Genomic DNA, 25,528 nt, shown 5'->3' with positions numbered 1-25,528 from the left:
ATTGTTTTAGAAAAAGAAAAAAGGATTAAAAAAAAAAAAAAGGGCCCTCCTCAGAGATTTAATGGGGTGTTGAAATGCTAAGAGACAAAGCAACCAGGGCCATTAAGGAAAGGTCCACAGGGCAGAGAGATCAGCTTTTCTTCGGGATTTGCATATGCGCCTCAGGGCTCTTCCCCTTTCTATGGTCACCAGAACGCCAAAAATCCTCCGCTTTTATTTTGGAGTTTTTCGTGTTATTTTTTTTCTGTGCCTGTCTCCTCTCTGCTGGGCTGGCTGCTCTCAGATTCTCTGGTGTCTGGTCTCAGTCTGTCTGTGGTTGGAATTTGGATCAGTAGAATGAGTTTCCGATAAGGGCTGCCACTGCAGTTCTCCCTTCTCCTTCCCGGAGCCGACAGCCCCTCCTCCCACGGGACTGAGCCTGGCAGGGAGGGGCGCGGGTCCCCTGGCCGCAAAAACTTACAGATTTCGCTGATCTCAGCAGTTCCACGTTTTCATGAGTGTTGTATGAAGTATGCCCAAAGTCAGATTGCTCTGTGGTGTCCAGTCCACACAGTTCCTGGCTTTCTACCTACTTTCCTGGAGGAGTAACTAAAACATACAGCTCACCAGTCTGCCATCTTGCCCCGCCCTGATTGTGTTTTAAAACTTCAACTTCCATATGAGACCAAGGGAATAGATATCTATTTGGTACAGGATCTAAATTTTCTAAATGGTACAGCTCTACAGTTGATTTGTTCAAACACCACAACTGCATGGATCTTTGAATAGGAAATGAGATACGGTAGGTTAGTATAGGCTGGAGTGAAATAGTGACACATCCCAGAGTAATTTGGGCAGATAATAAAAAATATATTTACAGCCTCCCCCTCCCCAGCCCCGAGGATCTGGGGGAAGGTGCGGATGTGTTGGACACCCTCACCTGGACTGGTGTTGATGTTGTCACAAACATTGGGACTGGCGGTTTGATGTGCTGAGCCCTCGAGCATGGGACTTGCCCTTATGAAGCTCATTACCACAAAGGAGAGTCTAAACTTGCATGCAGTGGTGCCTAAGAGTCTCCCCCTGAGTACCTCTTTGTTGTTCAGATGTGGCCCTCTCTCTCTCTAACTGAGCCATCTTGACAGGTGAACTCGCTGCCCTCCCCCCTACGTGGGACCCAACTCCCAGGGGTGTAAATCTCCCTGACAATGCAGAATATGACTCCCGGGGATGAATGTGGACCCGGCATCGTGGGACTGAGAGTATCTTCTTGACCAAAAGGGGGATGCAAAATGAGACGAAATAGTTTCAGTGGCTGAGAGATTCCAAATGGAGTCCAGAGGTCACTCTGGTGGACATTCTTATATACTATATAGATAACACCTCTTAGGTTTTAATGTATTGGAATAGCTAGAAGTAAATACCTGAAACTACCAAACTCCAACCCAGCAGTCTGGACTCCTGAAGACAATTATATAATAATGTAGATTAGAAGGGGTGACAGTGTGATTGTGAAGACCTTGTGAATCACACCCCTTTTATCTAGTGTATGGATGAGTAGAAAAATGGGGATAAAAACTAAAGGACAAATGGGGTGGGATGGGGGGGATGATTTGGGTGTTCTTTTTTCACTTTTATTTTTTATTCTTGTTCTGGTTCTTTCTGATGTAAGGAAAATGTTCAGAGATAGATTGTTGTGATGAACGCATAACTATGTTATCATACTGTGGACAGTGGATTGTATACCATGGATGATTGTATGGTGTGTGAATGTATTTCAATAAAACTGAATTTAATAAAAAAAAAGCAAAAAAAAAAAAGATCACAGATCACCATAACAGACACAATAATAATAAAAAAGTTTGAAATACTGAGAGAATTACCAAAACATGACACAGAGACATGAAGTGAGCACATGCTGTTGGAAATGTGACACCAGTAGATGATGCACGGTTGCCACAAACCTTCAATTTATAATAAATGCATTGTCTGCGAATATTGCACAGTAAAGCAAAGTACAAAAAATATGGTATGCCTATATGTATGCATCAAAGATAAATGTTTAATGGCCATGATGTTTAATGTGCACATTAATTGTCTTTAGATGTAGGACTGATGTTAAGACATCAGATGCACTTTGAAAGTGGGGTCTCTAGAAAGGGGAGTGTGGGCAGGCAGGGTATGATTACTGTTAAAGGAATCCAGGTAATCTTATCTGAGCATCCTTCTGTTATCCTTTCCTTTGTAAGGTCACTTGAGATAATTTCTCTAAAATTCTCCTGTTTTCTTTCTTTTTCTTCCCTCATATCTGTCATCACCTGTTTCCTAAAGAGATATGGGTGTCTTGGTTGGGCATGCGAGTGTTTCTTAAACTAATAAGAGGCCTGCAGTATAGACATAGTGTGGGTGCTATTAAAATCTTGATCTGCTATTTATAGCTATATGACCCTATGAGGCTTTCCCTTTTGCCTAAATGTACTCACCTTTTGCCTAAATTTCCCCACCTTGTGCCTAAATTTCTGCAGGTTAAATAAGAATATATATAAAATGCTTAGTATACTGCTCTACACACAGTAAATGTTTAATAAAAGATTGTCAATGAGAGTGACAGGCTTATGGGCCCTGAGGTATACCCAGGATAGATTGTTGCTGAGCTGATGAAATCACTCCAGGAGATTGCAGATTTTTTTTACAAAGACCTTTTTAAAAAAGTAGTAAAATAGGATCAAATCACTTTAAGTGAAACAAGGTGTCAGAGACTAATGATGAACTTGAGATGAAAGACTTGTATTTTAAATGGAAAGAAAACTAATGTAATAGGTATAATAGAATATAAATGAAAACTAATGCTTTCGGGTATAGGACATTTTATTATTAAGAGTGGGAGGTGAAATAGGAAGCAAAGGGACATAGTTGGGGAAAGCATTGTGGCTTAATGTAAAACCCATCATCATTGAGGTCAACAGTTCCTGGTTTAAATCTTGTCTTCTTTATTTACTAACCATGTGACTGCAAAAATTGCTTAGTTTCTTTGAGCCCCACTTTCTTCATACTTGAAATGGGATTAATAATAACCTCCCATGTTTGTTGCAAGTATTAAATGAGTTACTGTTATATTTTAAGCCCCCACTGTAGTGCCTGGCATTTAGTGGCTTATAGTAAAGGGTGGTTTACCTTTGAGTTAAACTGCCAAAAGTTATGTGTAAATTGAAGACATTCATAGGAGGACTACTCTGGAATGTTCAAGTTGGGAAGAAGGTGCAGTTTCCAGGAAGATTGGTCCCAAGTATGTGGCACTTTCCACTTTTCACATCTATAGTGCATACTTGAAAAATTAGGCAAGAAGAAATACAAGGATCATTACACTAATGCTTTTGAAAATATAATTAGACATTTGATTACTAATATGGACTCTACAGAAGGTCAAAAGGGAAGTAATAATTTTTTTTTACCTCTTGTTAAAGACAAAACGTCTTAGTAAAGGCCAAAATTTGAATATTTATGTGCAAATGATATGACCATAAATATGAAAGCATGTCAAACCAGCACCAACAAAATAGGTGATGGGATTAGAAAAAAATCTGTATATATAATTACCTACTGTGGTTGAGGCCCTTTCTCCCCTTTTTTCTTAACTTCTTTATTTTCTGGGTCTTGCCTTTCTGACACATGACCCATAAAGTGTTCTGTTAAGAAATTCTATTTGAAAGGTGACTTAATCACATCCTCTTCTTTTTCCAATTTGACCTGAGGAAGCAATTTACCTTTATTGCCTGAATTTTTGCTTTTTAATGAAATTCTTTAACATAAGTGTTAGACCTCAGATTTACTGAGGTATAATTTATGTATTAAAAAAGTACAAATTTTAAAGTACAGTTTTCTGAGTTTTGATAAATGCATATCTGTGATACAACATCCAAATCAAGATATTGAACATTTCCATCACCTCAGAAAATTCCCTTATTACCCCTTTGCAGGCCTTACCCCAGGCAATAAAAAAACTGATTTTTAATGCTGTAAATTATTTTTCCTGTTCTAGAACTCATATAAATGGAATTTCATTCAGTATGTATTCTTTTCTGTATAGCTTCTTTCACTCAGCGCAACATCCAGATCAATCTAAACTTTAATTAAGGGAATGTCTGTTCTCTCTGTGTTCTGTTATCAGGTAATAATTTGCTTTGCAACTTCAATATCTTAGTATGTGCCTATACAGGCAACCCAACTAGTGGAAAACATTAGTTCCTATTCTCTCTGGTTCCAGAATGCTCATACTCCCTATGGTATGTCACAGACAATTGCCATACAGAATCTAAATTTAAAGAGGCAAAGAAATCTTTGAGGTAATTTAGTCGCAACTGGAGCTCTTTCTGCTTCTGTCATTTTAAGGTGCTAAGTTTACTTGACCCTCACATGGCTTAGAGAATGTGGTAGTTTGAAGCTGTTATGTACCCCGGAAAAGGCCATGTTCTTTTTTCTTTTTTTAATGCATTTTTTTAATTGTGACCTTTAACATATATACATAATGGGGGTAACTTTCAATGTACAATTTAACAAGTAGTTAGAGAACAAATTTCAACAAATTTCTGCTATTTCCATTATTGTAAAATTTATATACAGAAAGGTGTTAACTTTCGATGTACAGCTCAACAATCAGATATTTATATAAATAATTTCAAAATTTGTTATGGGTTACAGTTCCACAGTTTCAGTTCTTTCCTTGTTATGAAATACAGGGTATATACAGAAAGGTGAAGAATTTCAAAGCAGAATTCAATGAGTAGCTATAGAGCAGATTTCAAAGGATATTATAGGGTACAGTTCCACCATGTCATTTACCTCTTTCCAGCTATTCCAACACCCTAACATGCATGTATGTATGTGTATATATATATATATGTATGTGTGTATATATATATATGTGTGTGTGTGTATATATATATATAAAGTTTCAATATTCATTGACGTTTGTTAAATCACATCTTGTTTGTTACTACCCCTTCCTCTCACTTAATCTCTTTCTCCATCTTCAGGGGTGTCTAGGCAGTGAACACCCTAACTTGTTCATATTGAAAGGGGGTGTCAGCAGTATGGGGAAGGGGGCTACATCTGATTGTTGTTCTTAAAGAGGCTGTTGCCTCTGGATTTTAGGACTTGTCTGGCATAGGAACACTCTGGTGGATTTAAGTTTCTGAGAGATAAAACTTAGTGAGTGAATCTTTTATAGAATCTCAGATTGGGACCTAGATATTTGCGGACAACTTTTGGTAAGGGCATGGCATACTGTGGCCATTTGGGATGTCTAGCTGGAGCTTGCATAAGAGAAACCTCCAGGATAGCCTCTCAACTCTATTTGGGATCTCTCAGCCACTGTGACCTCAGCTTTCTTTTTCCCCCTTTTGGTCAAGTAGGCATTTTCAGCCCCTCGCTGCCAGGGCCAGGCTCATTCCTGGGAGTCATGTCCCACATAGTCAGGGAGATTCATTACCCTGGGAATCTTGTCCTTTGTCAGGGGAAGGTTAATGAATTTTTGCCAAGTTGGGCTTAAGAGAGAGAAAGACCACATCTTAGCAACAAAAGAGGTTCCCTGGCATAATTATAGAAGGGCTCAGCTTTCCATTTACAACCCTAAGTTTCATAAGAGCAAGCCTCAAGTCAAAGGCTTGATTTATTAAGTAGTGGGTTCCTAATTTCACGTAATATATATTCTATCCCAAGATAAACAGTCAGTTTCTTTCATTATTTTCACTTAGGTTTACTCATCATCACTCTCAGCTTTAAATGATTATCATAACATAATAAATCCCAGAGCTCTTATCAGCTGCTAATTATTCATCCCTAGTGTTTGTGTAGTGTTGGTAAGATATTCCTATTAAATATAGTCTTTAATATGTAATGGGTAGTTTTTCCATATACCACTCTGTTGTTAACCCTCTGCACTAGTGTCATGCCTCATAAGTGTATCATGCTAACACTTACATAGTATATCATGTAACACTTACTGTATGGGTTACATGCCTTTAAACAACCACTTTTGAACATTTTCACCTTCAGTGCATCCCTGATACTTTAATCCCATTAACGAACCGTAATCACACCTGACCATTCCCATACCATTAAGTTCATCCTCATTATCATATCTGTACATATTAGATTATCATTCTCCCTTCACTAACTTCTATCTCTAGGTCCCCTATATTCTATATTATAAGACACTTATTTTATATTTTTCATTGAATTCATGTTAGCGGTAACATACAATATCTCTGCATTTGTGTTTGGCTTATTTCACTCAGTATTATGTCTTCAGGGTTCATCCATGTTGTCATATGTTTCACAACCTCGTTCCTTCTTACTGCTGCGTAGTATTCCATCATATGTATGTACCACCTTTTGTTTATTCACTCATCTGTAGAAGGACGTTTGGATTGTTTCCATCTCTTGACAATTGTGAACAATGCTGCTATGAACATCAGTGTGCATGTATCTGTTTGTGTCACTGCTTTCAGATCTTCTGGGTATTTAAAAAAAAAGTGAAATTGATGGATCGTAGGGTAACTTGATAACTGGTTTTCTGAGGAACTGCCAAACTGTCTTTCAGAGCGGCTGTACCATTATACAGTCCCACCAACAATGAATAAGTTTTCCAGTTTCTCCATATCCTCTCCAGCTTTTGTAGTTTCTTGTTTGTTTAACACCAACCACTCTTATTGGTGTGAGATGATACCTCATTGTGGTCTTGATTTGCATCTCCTTAATAGCTAGTGAAGATGAACATTTTTTTCATGAGTTTTTTAGCCATTTGTGTTTCCTCCTCAGAGAAATGTCTTTTCCTATCTTTCGCCCATTTTATAATTTGGCTGTTTGTACTATTGTTGTTGTGTTCTAGGATTTCTTTACATATGCAAGATATCAGTCTCTTATCAGATACATGGTTTCCAAATATTTTCTCCTACTGCATTGGCTGCCTCTTCACCTTTTTGACAAATTCCTTTGAAGTATAGAAGCTTTTGAGTTTGAGGAGTTCCCATTTATCTATTTTTTCTTTTGTTGGTTGTGCTTTGGGTGTAAGGTCTAAGAAGCAACCTCCTAATACAAGGTCTTGAAGATGTTTCCCTATATTATCTTCTAGGAGTTTTATGGTACTGTCTCTTATATTAAGGTCTGTGATCCAATCTGAGTTAATTTTTGTATAAGGTGTGAGGTTGGGGTCCTCTTTCATTCTTTTGGATATTGATATCCATTTCTCCCAACCCCATTTGTTGAAGAGACTGTTCTGTTTCCGTTCATTGGATTTGGGGGTCTTATCAAAAATCAGTCAATTGTAGATCTGAAGGCCTATTTCAGATTTTTCAGTCAATTCCATTGATCATTATATCCATCTTTGTGCCAGTGCCATGCTGTTTTGACTAATGTGGCTTTATAGTAAACTTCAAAGTCAGGAAGTCCTCCCACTTCGTTTTTCTTTTTTAGAATGTTTTTAGCAATTTGAAGCATCATTCCTTTCCAAGTAAATTTGATAACTAGCTTTTCCAAGTCTGCAAAGTAGGTTGTTGGAATGTTGATTGGTATTGCATTGAATCTGTAGGTCAGTTTGGATAGCATTGACATCTTAATGACATTTAGCCTTCCTATCCATGAACATGGAATATTTTTCCATCTTTTTAGGTCCCCTTCTATTTCTTTTAGTAAAGTTATATAGTTTTCTATATATAGGTCTTTTACATCCTTGGTTAAGTTTATTCCTAGATACTTGATTTTTTTAGTTGCTATTGAGAATGGAATCTTTTTCTTGAGTGTCTCTTCAGTTAAGTCATTTCTAGTGTATAGGAACATTATGATTTATGTGCATTAATCTTGTGTCCCACCTATTTGCTGAATTTGTTTATTAGCTGAAGTAGCTGTGTCGTCAGTTTCTCAGGGTTTTCCATATCAGCTGCAAATAATGACAGTTTTACTTCTTCCTTTCCAGTTTGGATGCCTTTTATTTCTTTGTTTGCCAGATTTCTCTGGCTAGCATTTCTAGCACAATGTTGAATAACAGTGGTGACAGCGGGCATCCTTGTCTTGTTCCTGATCTTAGAGGGAAGGCTTTCAGTCTCTCACCATTGAGCACTATGCTGGCTATGGGTTTTTCATATATTCCCTTTATCATATTGAGGAAGTTTCCTTCAATTCCTACCTTTTGAAGTGTTTTTATCAAAAAAAGTATGCTGGATTTTGTTGAATGCCTTTTCAGCATCTATTGAGATGACCATTTGATTTTTTCCCTTTTGATTTGTTAATATGTTGTATTACATTGATTGATTTTCTTATGTTGAACCATCCTTGCATGCCTGGAATGAACTCCACTTTGTCATGATATATGATTCTTTTAATATGTCTTTGGATTAGATTTGCAAGTATTTTGTTGAGAATTTTTGCATTTGTATTCATGAGGGAGATTGACCTGTAGTTTTCCTTTCTTGTAGCATCTTTACCTGATTTTGGTATTAAAGTGATGTTAGCTTCATAAAATGAATTAGGTAGTGTTCCATTTTCTTCAGTTTTTTGAAAGAGTTTGAGTAGGAATGGTATCAATTCTTTATGGAAAGTTTGGTAAAATTCCCCTGTGAAGCCATCTGGCCCTGGGCTTTTATTTGTAGGAAGCTTTTTGATGACTGATTGGATCACTGTACTTGTGATTGGTTTGTTGAGGTCTTCTCTTTTTTCTCTGGTCAGTCTAGGTGGTTCATGTGTTTCCAGAAAATTTTCCATTTCCTCTTAATTGTCTGGTTTGTTGGCATACAGTGGTTCATAGTATACTCTTAGGATTTTTTTGATTTCTTCAGGATCTGCAGTAATGCCCTGCCTCTCATTTATTGTTTTGTTTATTTGGGTCTTCTCTCATTTTGACTTTGTCAGTCTAGTTAAGGGTTTCTCAATCTTGTTGATCTTCTCAAAGAACCTACTTCTGGTTTTATTTATTCTCCCTATTTTTTTTTTGTTCTCCATAACATTTATTTCTGCTTAATCCATGTTATTTCTTTTCTTCTGCTTGCTTTAGGATTAGTTTACTGATCATTTTGTGGCTTCTTTAGTTGTTCCATTAGTTCTTCAATTTTAGCTCTTTCTTCTTTTTTAATGTATGCATTTAGAGGTATAAATTTCCCACTCAATACCACCTTCCTTGCATCCCATAAGTTTTTATATGTTGTGTTCTCATTTTCATTTGTCTCTTGGTATTTAGCAATTTCTCTTGCAATTTCTTCTTTGACCTACTGATTGTGTAGGAATGCATCGCTTAAACTCCAGGTATTTGTGAATGTTCTAGATTTTTGATGTTTATTGACTTCTAGTTGCATTCCATTGTGGTCAGAGGATGTGCTTTGAATAATTTCAGTCTTTTTAAATTTTTGAGGCTTGTTTTATGTCCCCACATATCCTGGAGAAGGTTCCGTGTGCACTACAGAAGAATGTATTGCTGGTGATTTGGGATATAATGCTCTATATATGTCTGTTAAGTCTAATTCATTTTTCATGTTGTTTAGGTTCTTAGTTTCCTTATTGATCCTCCTTATTGGTCTGGTTATCTATCTATAGGAGACAGTTTTGTATTGAAGTCTCCCATGATTATTGTGGAAACATCTATGGCCTCCTTCAGTTTTGCCAGTGTTTGTCTCATGTTCTTTGGGGCACCTTGAGTGGGTGCATAAATATTTATGATTGTTATTTCTTCTTGTTAAATTGTCCCTTTTATTAGTATATAGTGTCCTTCTTTGTCTCTTATGACATCCTTGCATTTAAAGTCTATTTTATCTGAGATTAGTGTTGCTACCCCTACTTTCTTTTGGCTGTAGCTTGCATGGTATATTTTTTCCATCCTCTTACTTTCAGTCTTTATGTGTTGCTGGGTCAAAGATGAATCTCTTGTAAACAGCATATTGATGTTACATATTTTTTAATCCATTCTGCCAATCTGTATCTTTTAATTGGGAAGTTTAATCCATTCACAGTCAATGTTTTTACTGTGAAGACAGTTCTTGAATCAGCCATCTTATCCTTTGGTTTTTATTGTCAGATCTATTTTTCCCTCTCTCTCTTTGTTTCCTTTAAGTTACCTTTACTAATAACTCTTCAGTTCTGTGCTCTTCTCCAGGCCTCTGTCTCCTAAACGCAGTCTCTTGGTTTCTCCAAGTACATATTCACTGTGGGTGTAGAAGTCCCTGTCTATCTGGTGGAACCCTGAAACTGCTTTTCTGGAATGCTTTCTGTTCTTTATTTAGTGTTTTTCATGGAGGAGAGTTTTACTTTGTCTCTTCTAATCCACCATCTTCCTAGAAGCCACCAGTGACTTTTTAAGCCCTCTAAGAGTCAGAGCTAATTTTGTTGCAGAGAAATTCTTCACCTCCACTGAAGATGTCTTACAAGAAGGCACTTATCCTCAAGAGCAGGATCTCTACTTCTTCATTTTCTTGAGGCTGATGATCAGGTATGGTCTCAGAAAAGTAGCAATGGTTTTTGCATATGGTGTGAGGTAGAGGTCCTCCTCCTTTTTTATTTTTGTTTTTTGCAAACAGGTCCAGTTGTCCTATCACCTTTTGTTGCAAGGACTGTTGTTTTCCAATTAAGTGGTCTTTGCCACCTCATCAAATATCAGTTGGCCATAAATCTGAGTGTTGATTTCTGAGCTCTCAATTTGATTCCATTGGTCTATATGTCCTTATGCCACTACCATCCTGTTTTGATGATTCTGGCTTTGTAATAAGTTTAAGATTGGAAAGTATGAGTCCTCCAAATTCATTCTTCTTTTTCAGATTGTTTTAGATATCTGGAGTCCAAAACCCTTCCATATAAAATTTTTTTGAAAGCAGTTTTATTGAGATATATTTACACATCATACCATCTATCCAAAGTATACAATCAAGGGCTCACAGTGTAATCACAGAGTTGTACCTTCATCAACAACAGCAATGTCAGAACATTTTCATTACTACAAAAAGAAAAATCCGATACTTCTTATTCCACCATTATTGACCCTTAGCATTAGTGTGATACATTTGTTACAGTTGATGTAAGAAAAATAATAAGTCCTGTTAACTATAGTCCAGACTTTGTATTAGGTGCATTTTCTCTCATATACCCCTCTATTATTAACTCCTTGTAATTGTGACATACAGTTGTTCTAGTTCATGAAAGAAGATTTTTGTATTTGTGCTATTAAACACTGACTTTGTCCACAACAGGATTCACTGGGTTGTAGAGTCCCATGTTTTATCCTCTAGCTTTCCTTCTAGTGATATTTATGACCCCAAACATACCCTTTCAACCAAACTCACACACATACGTAAGTGCTGTTAATTACACTTACCATAACGTGCTACCATCTCCTCTATTCATTTCGAAACATTTACATTCAACCTAATTAAAAATTCTGCACAAAGTAAGCTTCCACTCCCCATTCTCTACCGTCATCTATTTCTTGGTAACCAATATTCTAAGTTTTAACTCTATGAGTTTACTTATTATAATGACTGCATATTAGTGAGATCATAGAATATTTGTTCTTTTCTGTCTGACTCATTTCACTCAACATAATTTCTTTAAGGTTCATCTATGTTGTTGCATACTTCAGGACTTCATTCCTTTTTGCTTCTGAACAATATTCCATCATATGTATATATCACATTATGTTTATCCATTCATCAGTTGATGGATACTTGGATTGTTTCCATCTTTTGGCAATTGTGAATAATGCTGCTGTGAACATTGGTGAGCACATATCTGTTCATATCACTGCTTTCACTTCTTCTGAATATATATCTTACTGGCAGGATTGCTGGGTCATATGGCAATTCTATACTGAGCTTCCTGAGGAACTGTCAAACTGTCTTCCACAGTGGTTGTACCATTTTACATTCCCAGCAACAGAAAATGAGTGTCCCTATTTTTCCACATCCTCTCTAAAACTTAGTTTCCCATTTGTTTAATAGTGACCATTTTAGTAGTTGTAAAATGACATCTCATTGTGGTTTAATTTGTTTTTCCCTAACAGTGATGTTGAGCATCTTTTCATATGCTTTTTAGCCATTTGTATTTCCTCTTTGGAAAGATGTATATTCCTCTTTTCCCAATTTTTAAATTGTGTTGTTTGTCTTTTCGTTTTTGACTTGCAGGATTTCTTTATATATTCTGGATATTAAACCCTTGTCAGATACGTGGTTTCCAAAGATTTTTTTTTCCATGGGTAGGCTCCCTTTTCATCTTTTTGACAAAGTCCTTTGATGCAGTTTTCTCTCTACAAGTTCTTTATATCCTAGTTTAGATTTATTCCTAGGTACTTGATTCTTTTAGTTGCTATTGTGAATGGACTATTTTTCTTGATTCCTCCTTCTAGTTGTTCGTTGCTTATATATATAAACACTACTGATTTTTTTCAAATGCAATTTTCCTGAGCTATATTCAGACAGCATAGAAACCATCCGAAGTATACAATGACTGGCTTACAGTATTATCTCATAGTTTTGCATATAGCCCCATGATCAAATTTAGGAAAGTTCCATTACTCCAGAAAAGAAATAAAAGTAAAAAAGAGCACCCTAATCCTCCCATACTCCTTATTCCCCCATATTATTGACCTATAGTACTGGTGTGGTACATTTGTTACAACTGATGACAGATTATTGAAATATTACTGTTAATTATACTCCATAGTTTGTAATAGGTGCATTTCTTTCCCACGTACTCCTCTATTATTAACTCCTTATAATAGTGTTGTGCATCTGCTCTAGGTCATGAGAAAACTTTTTTATATTTGTTCAGTTAATCACAGACATTGTCCACAACAGGTTTCGCTGTTATACCTTCCCATGTTTTAACCTTCAGTTTTCCTTCTGGTGACATACATGACTCTAAACTTCCCCTTTCCACCACAGTCACAACACCATTCAGCACTGTTAATTATTCTCACAATAATGTGCTACCTTCACCTCTGTCCATTTCCAAATGTTTAAGTTCAACCTAAACATTCTGCACATATTAAGCAACTGCTCCCCATTCTTTAGCCTTATTCTGTATCCTGATAACCTATATTCTGTATTTTACATCTGTGAGTTTACATATTAGAATTAGTTCATGTTAGTGATATCATACAATATTTGTCCCTTTGTGCCTGACTTAGTTTGTTTAACATAATGTCCTCAAGGTTCATCCATGTTGTCACATGCTTTAGGACTTCATTCATTCTTACTGCTGAATAATATCCCATTGTATGTGTATGCTACAATTTATTTATCCATTCATCTGTTGATGGACACTTGGCTTATTTCCATTTTTTGGCAATTGTGAATAATGCTGCCATGAACATCGGTGTGCAAATGTCTGTTTACATCCCTGCCTTCAGATCTGGGTATATCCTGAGTAGTGGGATTGCCAGGTTGTAAGGCAGCTCCATATGTAGCTTCCTGAGGAACCACCAAACCATCCTTCTCAGCGGCTGTACCGCTTTACATTCCACCAGCAGTGAGTAAGTGTTCCAATTTCTCCACATCCTTTCCAACACTTGTAGTTGCTTATTTGTTTAACAGCAGCCATTCTTGTAGATGTGAGATGATATCTAATTGTGGTTTTGATTTGCATTTCCCTAATAGCTAATGAAGCTGAGCATATTTTCATGTGCCTTTTAGCAATCTGCATTTCTTCTTTGGAGAAATGTCTACTCATGTCTGGTTGGTCTTTTTATTGTTGACTTGTAGGATTTCTTTATATATACTGGTTATCAAACCCTTTTCAGTTATGTGGTTTCCAAATATTTTCTTCCACTGACAAAGTCCTTTGAAGCACTGAAGTGTTCTATTTTGAGGAGTTCTCATTTATCTATTTTTTCTTTCATTGCTTGTGTTTTGAGTGTAAAGTCTAAGAAACTACTGCCTATCACTAGATCTTGAAGACATTTCTCTACATTTTCTTCTGGGAGTTTTATGGTACTGTTTCTTATATTTAGGTCTTTGATCCATTTTTTTAATAGGCTGTGACATAGGGGTCCTCTTACATTCTTTTGGTTGTGGATATCCAGTTCTCCCAACAGCATTTATTGAAGAGAGTGTTCTGTCTTAGTTGTGTGGATTTGGGAGCCTTATGAAAAATCAGTTGACGGTAGATCTGGGGGTCTGATTCTAATCTTTGTTATTTGTTTCTTTCTGCTTGCTTTGAGATTAGTTTGCTGTTCTTTCTCTAGTTTTTCCAGGTGTTCGGTTAGGTCTTTGATTTTAGCTCTTTCCTCCTTTTTAATGTAGGCATTTAGTGCTATAAATTTCCTTCTCAGCACTGCATTCACTGCATTCCATAAGTTTTGATATGTTGTGTTCTCATTTTCATTCATCTTAAGATGTTTACTGATTTCTCTTGCAATTTCTTCTTTGACCAACTGATGGTTTAAAAGTACATTATTTAACCTCCATATGTTTGTGACTTTTCCAGCTCTCTGGCTGTTATTGATTTCCAGCATCATTCCATTACGATCAGAGAAAGTGCTTTTTATAATTTCAGTCATTTTAAATTTCTTAAGACTTGTTTTATTCCCCAACATGTGGCTTATAATGGAGAATTTATCATGAGCACTTGAGAAGAATGTATATCCTGCTCTTTTGGGGTGCACTGTTCTATATAAATCTATCACTTCTAGTTCATTTATCATATTATTTAGGTTCTCTGCTTCCTTACTGATCCCCTTTTTAGACATTCTATCTATTGAAAAGAGTGGTCTATTGAAGTGTCCCCCTATTATTGTAGAGGCATCTTTTACTCCAGTTTTGCCTGTGTTTGCCTCATGTGCCTTGGAGCACCTTGATTAGGTGCGTAAATATTATGATTGTTACTTATTCTTGGTGATTTTCCCCTTTTAATAATTATACTGTCCTTCTTTGTCTCTTATAACATTTTTTCCATTTAAAGTCTATTTTATCTGATATTAGTATAGCTACCCCTGCTTTTTTTGGTTACTATATGTGTGGAATATCTTTTTCCATCCTTTCACTTTCCACCTATTTGTATCTTCGGGTCTGTAATGAATCTCTTGTAAACAGCATATAGATGAATCATATTTTTTTTTATCCATACTGCTAGTCTGTGTCTTTTGATTGGGGAGTTTAATCCACTAACATTCTTGTTATTGCTGTAAAAGCAGTCCTTACTTTATCCATTTTTCCTTTGGCTTTATTTGTCAGAGCTATTTTTTTCCTTTCTTTTTATCCCTTTAGTTACCCTTACTGATAATCTTCATTTCTATATTCTCCTCTAAGCCTCTCTCTCCTGCCTTCTTATTTTTTTCAGTTGGCAAACTCTCCTTACTATTTTTTGTAGGACAGTCTCTTGTTAACAGACTCTCTCAGCCTTAGTTTACCTGTGAATATTTTAAACTCTCCCTCTTTTTTGAAGGACCGCTTTGCTGAATAAAGTATTCTTGGTTGGCAATTTTCTCTTTCAGTATCTTTAATATATCTTACCACTGCCTTCTTCCTCTGTGATTGTGATGAGAAGTTAGCCCTGAGCCTTATGAGGTGAATTAGTTTTCTCTTTCTCTTTTACATTTGACAGTCTGAATAGTATGTGTTTTGGGGTGGGTCTATTCAGATTTATTCTATTTGGAGCATGTTGAGCTTCTTTGATTTGCATATTTATATCTTTTTTAAGGGTTGGGAAATTTTTGTTCATTATTTCTTCAAATCTTCTTCCTAGCCCTTTTCCCTTCTCCTGGGATACCTATGATGTGTTTATTTTCATGCTTCATGTTGTCAATCATTTCCCTGAGACCCAGCTCAAATTTTTCCATTTTTTTCTCCATTTGTTCTTTTGTGTGTTTGAATTTGGTTGCCTTGTCTTCTAGTTCACTGATCCTTTCTTCTGCCTCTTGAAATCTGCTGTTGTCTCTAGTATATTTTTAATTTCATCTACAGTGTGTTTCATTTCCATGATATCTGTTTTTTTCCTATGTATTTTTTTCAAATTCTTTTTTATGCTCTTGTGTCTTCTTAATATCCTTTATCTCTTTAGCCATCTCACTGAAGTGATTTAGGAGATTTGTTTGAACTTCTTTGATTAGTTGTTTCAAATTCTTTTTTTCCCTCCAACTTTTAAATTGTATCATTTATCTTGGCCATATCTTCTTGTTTCTTAGTGTGCCTTGTAATTTTGTGCTAGTATATGGGCATCTGATTATTTTCATAAGATTATGTTGAAAATTGGTTTCCCTCTCTTGTCTAAGATTTTGTGATTGATTGCATTCACATGAAAGGTCTTCCTTGGCATTTGGTTTCTCAGTATTTCCAGCCATAACAGGGCCAGGGTCCCACGCAGAGGGTCAGTCCTGTTCCAAAAGGCCTGGGGAAATGGTCAAAAAAGCAGCTTCCCAAGACTGCCTTTGCCAGCTTTCTCACCAGATGGCACTATTCTCCACTGCCCTATAAAGAGAAGTCATTTTTTTAGCCCCATGATACCTTTGTTTCTGAGGTGGTTGGAAATAACGGACCTGTGGTACTAGGGGCACCTGTCCAGAAAGAACCAAGGCTCTGGGACCCCACGGTTCAATTTTCCCAGCCAACAGTTAGATCATAACTGTGTTGTGTCCTCTTCTATTCCTGGGTGGGAGGGCTTACCTGACTCTTCTAATCTGCAGCAGCCAACCAGGCAGGGTCTGGGCTAACAAAAAACCTGCTGGCCTCGAGAGTGGGAGCGGGTGTTGGGAGCCATTGTGGAGCTCAGTCACTTGCTGCAGTATCTCTGTGTGTGGAAATAATGGAGCCTCAAGCACTCTGGGCTTCTTTGTGGAAAGTTCAAGGCTGCAGGACCCAGAGGGTCACCGTCACTCGACATCAGTTGGATCAGGACTGTGCCACATTCCTCTTTTTCCCAGGGAAGGGCCTCCCTGTCTCTCCCAGGCCACAGCAGCCGAGTGAGAACCAGGTGGACCCAAAGCTGCTGGCCTCTGGGGTGGGGACTGGGCTCTGGGAGCCACAGTAGAGTTCACTTATTGCACTTTCTGAGTTGTGGAGAAACCACATTTCTTCATCCAGCTCTTGCTTGTATGCTGCAGTGGTTCTTCCCTTGTCTCCCAAGCCCCAGATCTGCTACTTTGGACAATTTCTGCTACTTTGGACAATTTCTGCCTATACTTTAGGTTTTGGTGTAGGAGTGAGTTCTGCCTTTCCTTATTTTACCATTTTTCTAGAAGTCCTGATATAAGTATTTTAAAAGCTTAAAAATTAAAAACTCTTTAACTATATATCTACTGTATATTTTTAAAACTCTCTAAAAATCTTTAATAATAAGAGAGTGGCTTATGGGTTGTACATGTGTGGTTTTTTTTTTCTGTCTTTCCCCAGTGAGTTACCTGAGAGAGAAGAAGGCGAAGGAGAAGAAACTCCAAACTTCAGCCACTGGGGTCCACCAAGAATGTATGTTGGGTGACATTATCGGTTTCTCAATAAGACAACATAATCAATTGGTCTTTAACTTAATAGTAGTATTCCAATGATTGGAAAACTGTGATCATTCCCATGTAGGCTAGCCTATATTTTAGACTAATTTTGTCTTATTTAGAGATTTTTAGCCAGGGAGAAACTGTAGCCAATATTAGGAAAATATTTATCCTACTATTTCAGAGAATAATCCATTTAATAAGCCATTTCTGTAGATTGTCTAGGAGAGTAACTAATGTATGGTTGATTACTACATCAATATGCAAGTTAGATAAGACTGACTTGAAAGCAGTAAAGCTTCTATTTTGTTTATTAAAACAGAAGTCAACAGTAGTTAAGTCTCCTGTCATATATCAGTGTATCTCTGTCTTCCTCCCCTTCTTGGTCCAAGTTGTGTCTTGTTTGAGCTAACAGACTGGGGCCCGTCTTCTCTTACAGACTTTTGCAGTTTCAAGTACTCCCTCTTGAGTACTACTTAAGTATTTAATAAAGGCAGTGCATTATTAAAATTATAGAAGTCTTCCTTTCCTCTGCTCTCTCTACTCTTTATGTATTATTAATTCCACCACCCCTGCCTAACCACCTGCCTGTTTTTTTTTTTTCTTGTAATCAAGTTCTTTAAGTTTTGTCTCAAAAATTCTTTGGAGTTGTTTTCTGAGTTACTTTTTTGAGTAAATTATTTTTTGGCTGTATTTGTACAGTTTAAGCAGACTGTATAATATTTTGAGGGGCAATTTTCACGTAGTACTTTTTCTTAAAAAATGCCATGGAGGTGGGAAGAAAATAAAACCTTCCAGCTTTAGGTGCAGATAAAATCTTTCCTCTGCTTAAAGAATCACTGGGTCAAACCTGCCGACTGGGAAAGCAGCTTGGGCAATGAGCCTCTCAGCGGCAAATTAATTGTCTTTTTAAAATGTGTGCTGTTTGCCAAAGTGATAAATGTGGCTTTCTTGACTTTATTCATCTATTTATTATTTCCTCAATCTATTCTTTGTTAATGTTGCAATGGAACATTGAAATAGGGTAAGCACAGAAAATATATTGTGGAAGGAGATGGAATCATTAAGGATTAGCTAAATTGCCTCTAAGTATTAAGAGTTATATTTGTTATTTTAATTATCTGTTTTCAGTATTTAAGCTTTAACATGTCATGAATTATTGATAGCATCTTATAATTTTGTAAAGAGGTACAATTTATATAGCATTTGTACAAATATATTTATAAAATTACAACTATAAAACGAGTCACAAGGATAGAATACAAATTGAATGCTAACAGTGACCGTCCAACAATTAGATTAACTTGTTCTTGAATGAATTTTGACCTTTTCCTTTTGCAGTGTTGAGATTTTTAGAGAACCCAGTGTGTCTCTCGGTATCAGTATTGTTGGTGGACAGACTGTTATAAAGCGCCTGAAGAATGGAGAGGAGCTTAAAGGTATATTTATCAAACAAGTTTTAGAAGACAGTCCAGCAGGAAAAACAAAAGCTCTTAAAACTGGAGATAAAATACTTGAGGTAAATGATGTTAAAATACTGGTTCTATTTGAAGCACACTGTAAGACAGTAAAATGATCATTTAGCCTGAAGTCCTTTCTTCATTGTGTTTGGGTGTGTGTGAGCACAACTGGTATACTTTATTTGGATGCCTTAGTTTGTACATTAGATGCATGGTTTTATGAGTTGCTCAAGTTGGAGGAGACAGCAAATAAAACAATAAGATAAAAAAAATTAGCTGACCCACAAAAACAGTTTAACAAAGGGCTCTAAACAGAGTGAGGCAGGTGATGAGAATAACACTTTCCCCATAGTTTCAAACAGGCTCTAAATTTTATAAATATGTGTCCATGGCGTATCTGTGCACATAGAGTAAAGGCATTGACCTGGGAAGTCATAGTGTCTTTGACACTACTCGGGGAGTTATGGATCCGTGATTCACATGTGTTAGACTTTGCAGGACCTGAGTTCTAAAGGCACATCAAAGCGCTGAGGATGCCCTGAGGTCTGAATCTCATACATTTCTTTGCATTCGGTTTATTGGGTGACATCATTTTGAGTATCTTCAATCCTGGAATATGCTTGTTCTTCATCTATGCTTTATGATGGTTGTGGTGTTTCAGCTCTATTAGAAAAGAGCCCTGGAGGTGATGGGTTGGAGTCTAGCCTCTGTCCTTTTTATATTCTATTTGTTCTTGGAAAAATTATTAAACTTACCTTATTCTCATTTCCAAGAAAAACTGATAGCATGTTAAGAGAGTGAAAAGACAAGCCATGGACTGGGAGAAAATATTTGCAAAGCACATATCTGACAAACGACATAGCTAAAATATGCAAAATAAATAAATAAATAAATAACCTCTTAAAATTCAATACTAACAGAACAACCCAATTTAAAAATTTGCAAAAGACCTAACCAGACACATCACCAAAGATTATACACAGATGGCAAATAAGCATATGAAAAGATGCTCAACATCATATATCATTAGGGAATTGCTAATCAAAATATAGATACCACTATACAACTATTAGAATGGGCAGGTTTTAAGGGTAATGAATAGAATAGTTCAAGGTGACAAAGTGAAAGATGGTTTAATTATTGAGCATGCGTGGATTGATTACATGCTAGCTTCCTCTAGTAAAAGATGGTTTAGGAATTGGGGAAGGTTAGTTCTGGGTTGATTCAAGTTCCTTCATTAATAAACATTAGGGGCTGTCTTTGTGATTGTAAGACCCTAAAGTTGTAAAATAGGATAGAGGGGTGTAGGCAGGGCCAGTCATGAGGTTTTTACAATCACAAGATGAAGGTTATATAGTTATACAATCACTGTCAAGGACCAAGGCAACTTGGGTTACATTTCAGTAATTTCAGGTATTTCCTTTTGACTGTTCTGTAATATAGGAGAATGTAAGAAAAGCATCTATCTAATGATTCAGTAATCATAATTATTTGTTAATTCTAAACTCTTGTTCTGGTGCCATTTTAAGTTCATGAGCACCCCCTCAAGTGGGGCTTTAGTTATACCCTGCAATCCTGTAATATGTCCCTAATTGTTTCTTTTTCTTTCTTTCGTATGTACCCATTTGAAATCTCCTATTTCTCCTTCCTCAGTCTTCATCTGAGATTTGATCCTCAATTGCTTGTTTCATTGGGAAAATAGAAGCAGTCAACAGGAGCTTCCCTTTCCCTACCAAATCTTTCTAACTGCATCTGATACCAAGTAATCTGACTTTCCTACAGTAACAACTGAACTATTTGTTTTTCTGTTTAAAGCCAATCTCTTTACTGCAATAGAAATCATTCCCTCTTGACTGCCCAAGGATACTGCTCCTGCTTTTGTACCTTCTCTCTCCTTTGTTTCCATTTTTCCTCCCTACTGCATCGTTATATCCTATAATGTTTTCCGTCTTAAAAACAAAAGGCAAGACAATTGTATAACAATGTGGTTTACAAGGGGTGACAGTGTGATTGTGAAAGCCTTGTGGATCACACTCCCTTTATCCAGTGTATGGATGGATGAGTAGAAAAATGGGGACAAAAGCTGAATGAAAAATGGGGGTGGGTGGGGGTGGGTAATCTCTTTTACTTTTATTTTTTATTCTTGTTTTTACTCTTTCTGGTATAAGGAAAATGTTTAAAAAAATAGGTTGGGGTGATGAACGCACAACTATATGATTGTACTGTGAACAGTTAATTGTATACCATGGATGATGGTATGATATATATCTCAAAAAAACTGAATTTAATTAAAAAAAAAAAAAAGGCTCCCTTAATCCCCCACCTTTCTGCATTCCTTTTTTTTTTTTTTTTTTTTGGTTCCCTTAGCAATATTCACTGATTGTCACTATCCACTCCATCTTTTACTAAAACTTTGTTACATTGTCAGTTTGAAAATTTGGTTCTGTTAAATATTTTTTAGTAAACACAAAATGCTCTTGGAGATTCATGGGCATAGCAAAGCAAGGTAGGTTCTCAGAGATTTCTATGATAAGGAGTCAGTTTATACTTACCCAAATTTATTCGAACACAGAACACTTTTAGTAAAAGTACCTATTACTGTTTTGGTATTTCTTTTTTGAGCAAAATTTGAGAAATCTTCAACTTTTCAATTGTGGTAACGGTCAGTTTCCTAAAGACACCATTCTTCTCAACTTAACTGAAATAAGGTAAGAGCCGAGAGATTCTTCCTTCCCCCACTCCACTCAGAATTATTACTGTGCTGGTGGCAGGGGTGACGTTACAAGCTGAGAAGCCTCTTAAGATTCTGTTATTGACTGAGCTAGCTACTTTGGATAATTATATTTTACCAGAGCTCTTGTTATTAAGCACATTTTTCTTACTTGCTTTTCCTGAAGGTGAAATGTTTCCTTTAAACATGTTCTCCTAAAACAGCAAACCTCTTTATGGGCCAATCTTGTTTTTTTCTAGCTGTGGTCTAACTCATTAGACTCTGGCTCATCTCATAACTGGGATAATACTCATGAACTTTGAATTAACCTATCCACAATATCATCCGTGTTTTTAGGTGTCTGGAGTAGATTTGCAGAATGCTTCACACAGAGAAGCAGTTGAGGCCATTAAGAATTCTGGAAACCCTGTGGTGTTCGTTGTTCAGAGCTTGTCATCCACTCCAAGAGTAAGTTGTAGCTCATCCTCAAAAAGTTTAAAAATATCCTTTATGTCTCTGTATCTCCAAGTATTTTTCCACTTATTTTCCTTATTACTTAACTATATATTACTTAGAAAAATTATTAGCTTCGGAACAATTAACATCAAATTCCCTTTTTTTGCCCAACATTGATCTCCTGGTTGAATTTGAGTTAGTATAGTGTATGTTGGTTTAAGTCACAGGATGTGGAGAGAAACAGACCTGCTTTCAAATCCTTGATTCCCTATTTACCAACTTGACTAACTTGGAGGAAAGTTACTTAACTTTTCCAAGCCAGTTACTTTTATAAAATACTTTGAACATAAAGAGTGTCATTTGTAAAAACATTCTGGAGGTACTATCCAATGCTCTGTATATTTATTAAAGCGTATAACAATATGAACATATGTACTGTTGGAGATTTAAAAATAATAGTATTTAATCATAAAAATTATCATCTGTACTTAATCACTCCTTTGGTGTGAAATTGGAACTCTGATAGCACGATGTCAGTGGCAGAATGTCTATTTTATATTGCAATACACAGCAGAAATGTCACCCTTAAATCCTGTAATTGGAAGCAGTATTTATTTTTCTTCATTTTATAATTGAAAATAACTGCTCAAAACATAGGTACTTCTGATCGAGAGTGGAAAAACTGCACATTTTTTTAAAATTTTGCTTTTCAATAGAGTAATGCCATGCTTTCCAACTGTTTGTACATCATGGCATACTAAAAATAATATTATGGCAAAGCAGGCAAACAGATGGTTGTTGGCATTGATATTTTGGTATACTTTAAGCTGTCTTCACACAGCTACAGCCACAGCATTTGAGAAGCTCTGCTGTGTTGCACTACATTGCAGTGCCTTCGTCTTAGCACTCTATACCATCAAGACTAATTGAGACAGGTGAACTGAATAAAGTTCCTCTCATTTTCATACAGTTTGAAATTCAAGAACATTTTTTTGGCATTCATTATTTGACTCTTATAATATTGTGAATGTTTAACTCAGGCCATCCCTTTTATTTCTGGAAACTGAGTTCTGTAGGAAAATTGGTCAGATTATTCCTTGCCAAATGATACTTCCCAAGAAAAACTTTTGAGTTAGAACCAAATTATACATTTCTATGGCCACCTGTGAATCCTTGCTGAAAAATATTCAAATCGTTTAGGTAGTATAAAGTCAATCAGAAAGACCAAGCTTTTAATTCAGCCTTGCCTGGTGGAAGTGAGAAGGAAATTTTCACTTACATGACATGACAGTTTCATAAGTGACATGCTCAAGTCACTTATCCTCATGTTTTATAACAGACTGCTACATTGTGTATTCAGTTCATCAAGCATTGAATTATCTATGGTTCTAATGAATGGAGCATATTCACTTGATGGTGTTAATTACTTTGTCCATGAATTGTTCCACTCTTAACCTTTGTTTTTAGGACAAAATGATTCCTGTTGAATGAGGCAATGAAAGAAATCAAATTTCATATCTCTTAGTTGGTAATTGCAGTAACAGCAAATATAGTGATGCTAAGTCATTTTTTGACTAATGTTCATTAAATTTTGAGACTTTCCTCAAATCTCCAAAAGAAGTCATTTCCTAATATTGTGCCTGTCAAAGCCCTATGTCTAAAGTGCCTTGGTCACATGAAAAGTCTCATAAACACCACAAATTAAATGATGTGTTTATATACGTGCTTTTATCAGCTACTTTAGGAGCATCACAAATAAATTAACTTTTTAAACTTCTGAATTTCTCACCTGTACTTTTAGCATGCTGGAGAAACATGTGTATGCACTTAGATTTACTTGGCAAATGCTTATTTGAGTACAGGACCCATGATTTATACTGCTCTTGTCTAGAGAAAGTTTTTATGCCAAGGTAATTTTTTTCATTTACTAACATAACTGCAGATAACAGTAGCATCAGGTACTATTTTCATATTCAGAAACAAGCCCTTTTGAAATTGGAGTCATTTCGTCAGCTCGTTAAGTTTATCATCATGTGTTTTCTTTTTTCTTGTGTTCCAGTTGTACTTCCTTAATACCATTGTTTCAAAAATTTTTTGACACACATTTTACATATTACTCGTGCAAATATGGTTTTTACTTTCACTAGAAACATGTTCTCTTCTGTGTTTCTTAAACAAAAAAGTATTTTGTCTTCTAACTTTTGCCAACAATATGTGTGCAGAAATATATTTCTCTGCTATTTGAAAATTGAACAATACAAATATTAGGAATGGCAACTGATATTCTGTTCCAACCCTACCAAAGCTTTTGCTATTCGGCTTCAACTGGTTCTTTCCATGTGAGAAAGTGGGCTCAGTGTGGGCAGATATCCTGACTTGTCAGAGAAACAAGTGTTTTCTTTCATTTTAATATTCTTCAGGCCAAGAAATACTTGCCTATAGACCCACCAGTCTTTGCCTTAGGTTGTCATGTGTATTAAATAGGGAGAAAAACAAATGTTAAGCACTGGCACTGTGCCTGGTCACATAGGAAGCACTGAACATAAGTTAATATATTATTACTACCGTTTTTAGTAAAATGAAATGTTCCTGAGACTCTCATATCTTCCAAAATTAATTTAACTCTTTATATTAAAAAGTGAAGAACATTTAATCTTAAATTTTCATTTAGAGGGAAGCTTTTAAAAAAAAAAATTCATCCCTAGGTACTTCCTTCAATTTTCTAATTTTTTCTCCAATTTTTAGGTCTGTCATTAGATTTTGCTCAAAGATCATTCATGTTAGCCATTTGGGGCACCTAAAAATCTCTAAAAATTTTATATTTTCCTAAGATGTTTCATAAATATTTTCACAAAAGAAATAAGTGAAAAAAAAAAATCTATGTTCCTGGCACCATTAAGAATTAAAATTATTTTTATGAAATTGAACTGTTGCATTCATTAGTTAATATTTGTTGAGCACAACTATGTTTTGGGCTCTTTCTAAGTTATATGGTACTAAACAACACTAAGTTCCTATTCTCATTGAGTTAATATTTTGATAGTTGAAACAGATTGGTAATTCATCTTTCTGCTAACAATGATAATAAAGTATTTATTGGGTGCCCATACTGTTCCAGATAACATGCTTGAACTGTTAGAATGGTGAATAAGGTAAATCTGTCAAATGAATGACTGTAACCTATGCTCAGGGAATTGACTTAGGTCAGCCTTAAAACTTTAGTTTACAAAATGGATGTTTGGCTAACAATCAGTATTGTGACTTTCTTTTAAATCTTCTTTGTCTTCCCCTCCTAGATCACTTTGCCTCACCTCCACTTGAGGCATATACAAGTTAACAATATTTTAGGGCTATGTCAGATTTCCCAAGTTGTATTTTTGCCCTAAATTGTAATTCTTTTATCTTTACTTTTTAGATGAAGTTACAAAATCAATTAAGTAAAATTTTAACTTTTAAAAAATACATTAAGAA

The 25,528-nt window shown here is 36.0% G+C and overlaps 1 protein-coding gene across 6 annotated transcripts in view; it reads left to right on the top strand.

The window, feature by feature from the left end:
• The window catches only part of PATJ (PATJ crumbs cell polarity complex component), a 450,328-nt gene that overhangs the window by 162,802 nt on the left and 261,998 nt on the right, over positions 1 to 25,528 (top strand). For all 6 annotated transcript variants that reach the window (XM_037827057.1, XM_037827058.1, XM_037827056.1 and 3 more), the window contains 3 exons: positions 17,337 to 17,408; positions 18,773 to 18,950; positions 21,959 to 22,069. In XM_037827057.1, coding sequence (XP_037682985.1) covers positions 17,337 to 17,408; positions 18,773 to 18,950; positions 21,959 to 22,069 — 361 coding nt within the window. The remainder of the gene's footprint in view (positions 1 to 17,336; positions 17,409 to 18,772; positions 18,951 to 21,958; positions 22,070 to 25,528) is intronic.

This window comes from Choloepus didactylus, chromosome 2 (genome assembly GCF_015220235.1).
Source record: "Choloepus didactylus isolate mChoDid1 chromosome 2, mChoDid1.pri, whole genome shotgun sequence".
NCBI lineage: Eukaryota > Metazoa > Chordata > Mammalia > Pilosa > Megalonychidae > Choloepus > Choloepus didactylus.
This window is presented reverse-complemented; position numbering and strand designations above follow the sequence as displayed.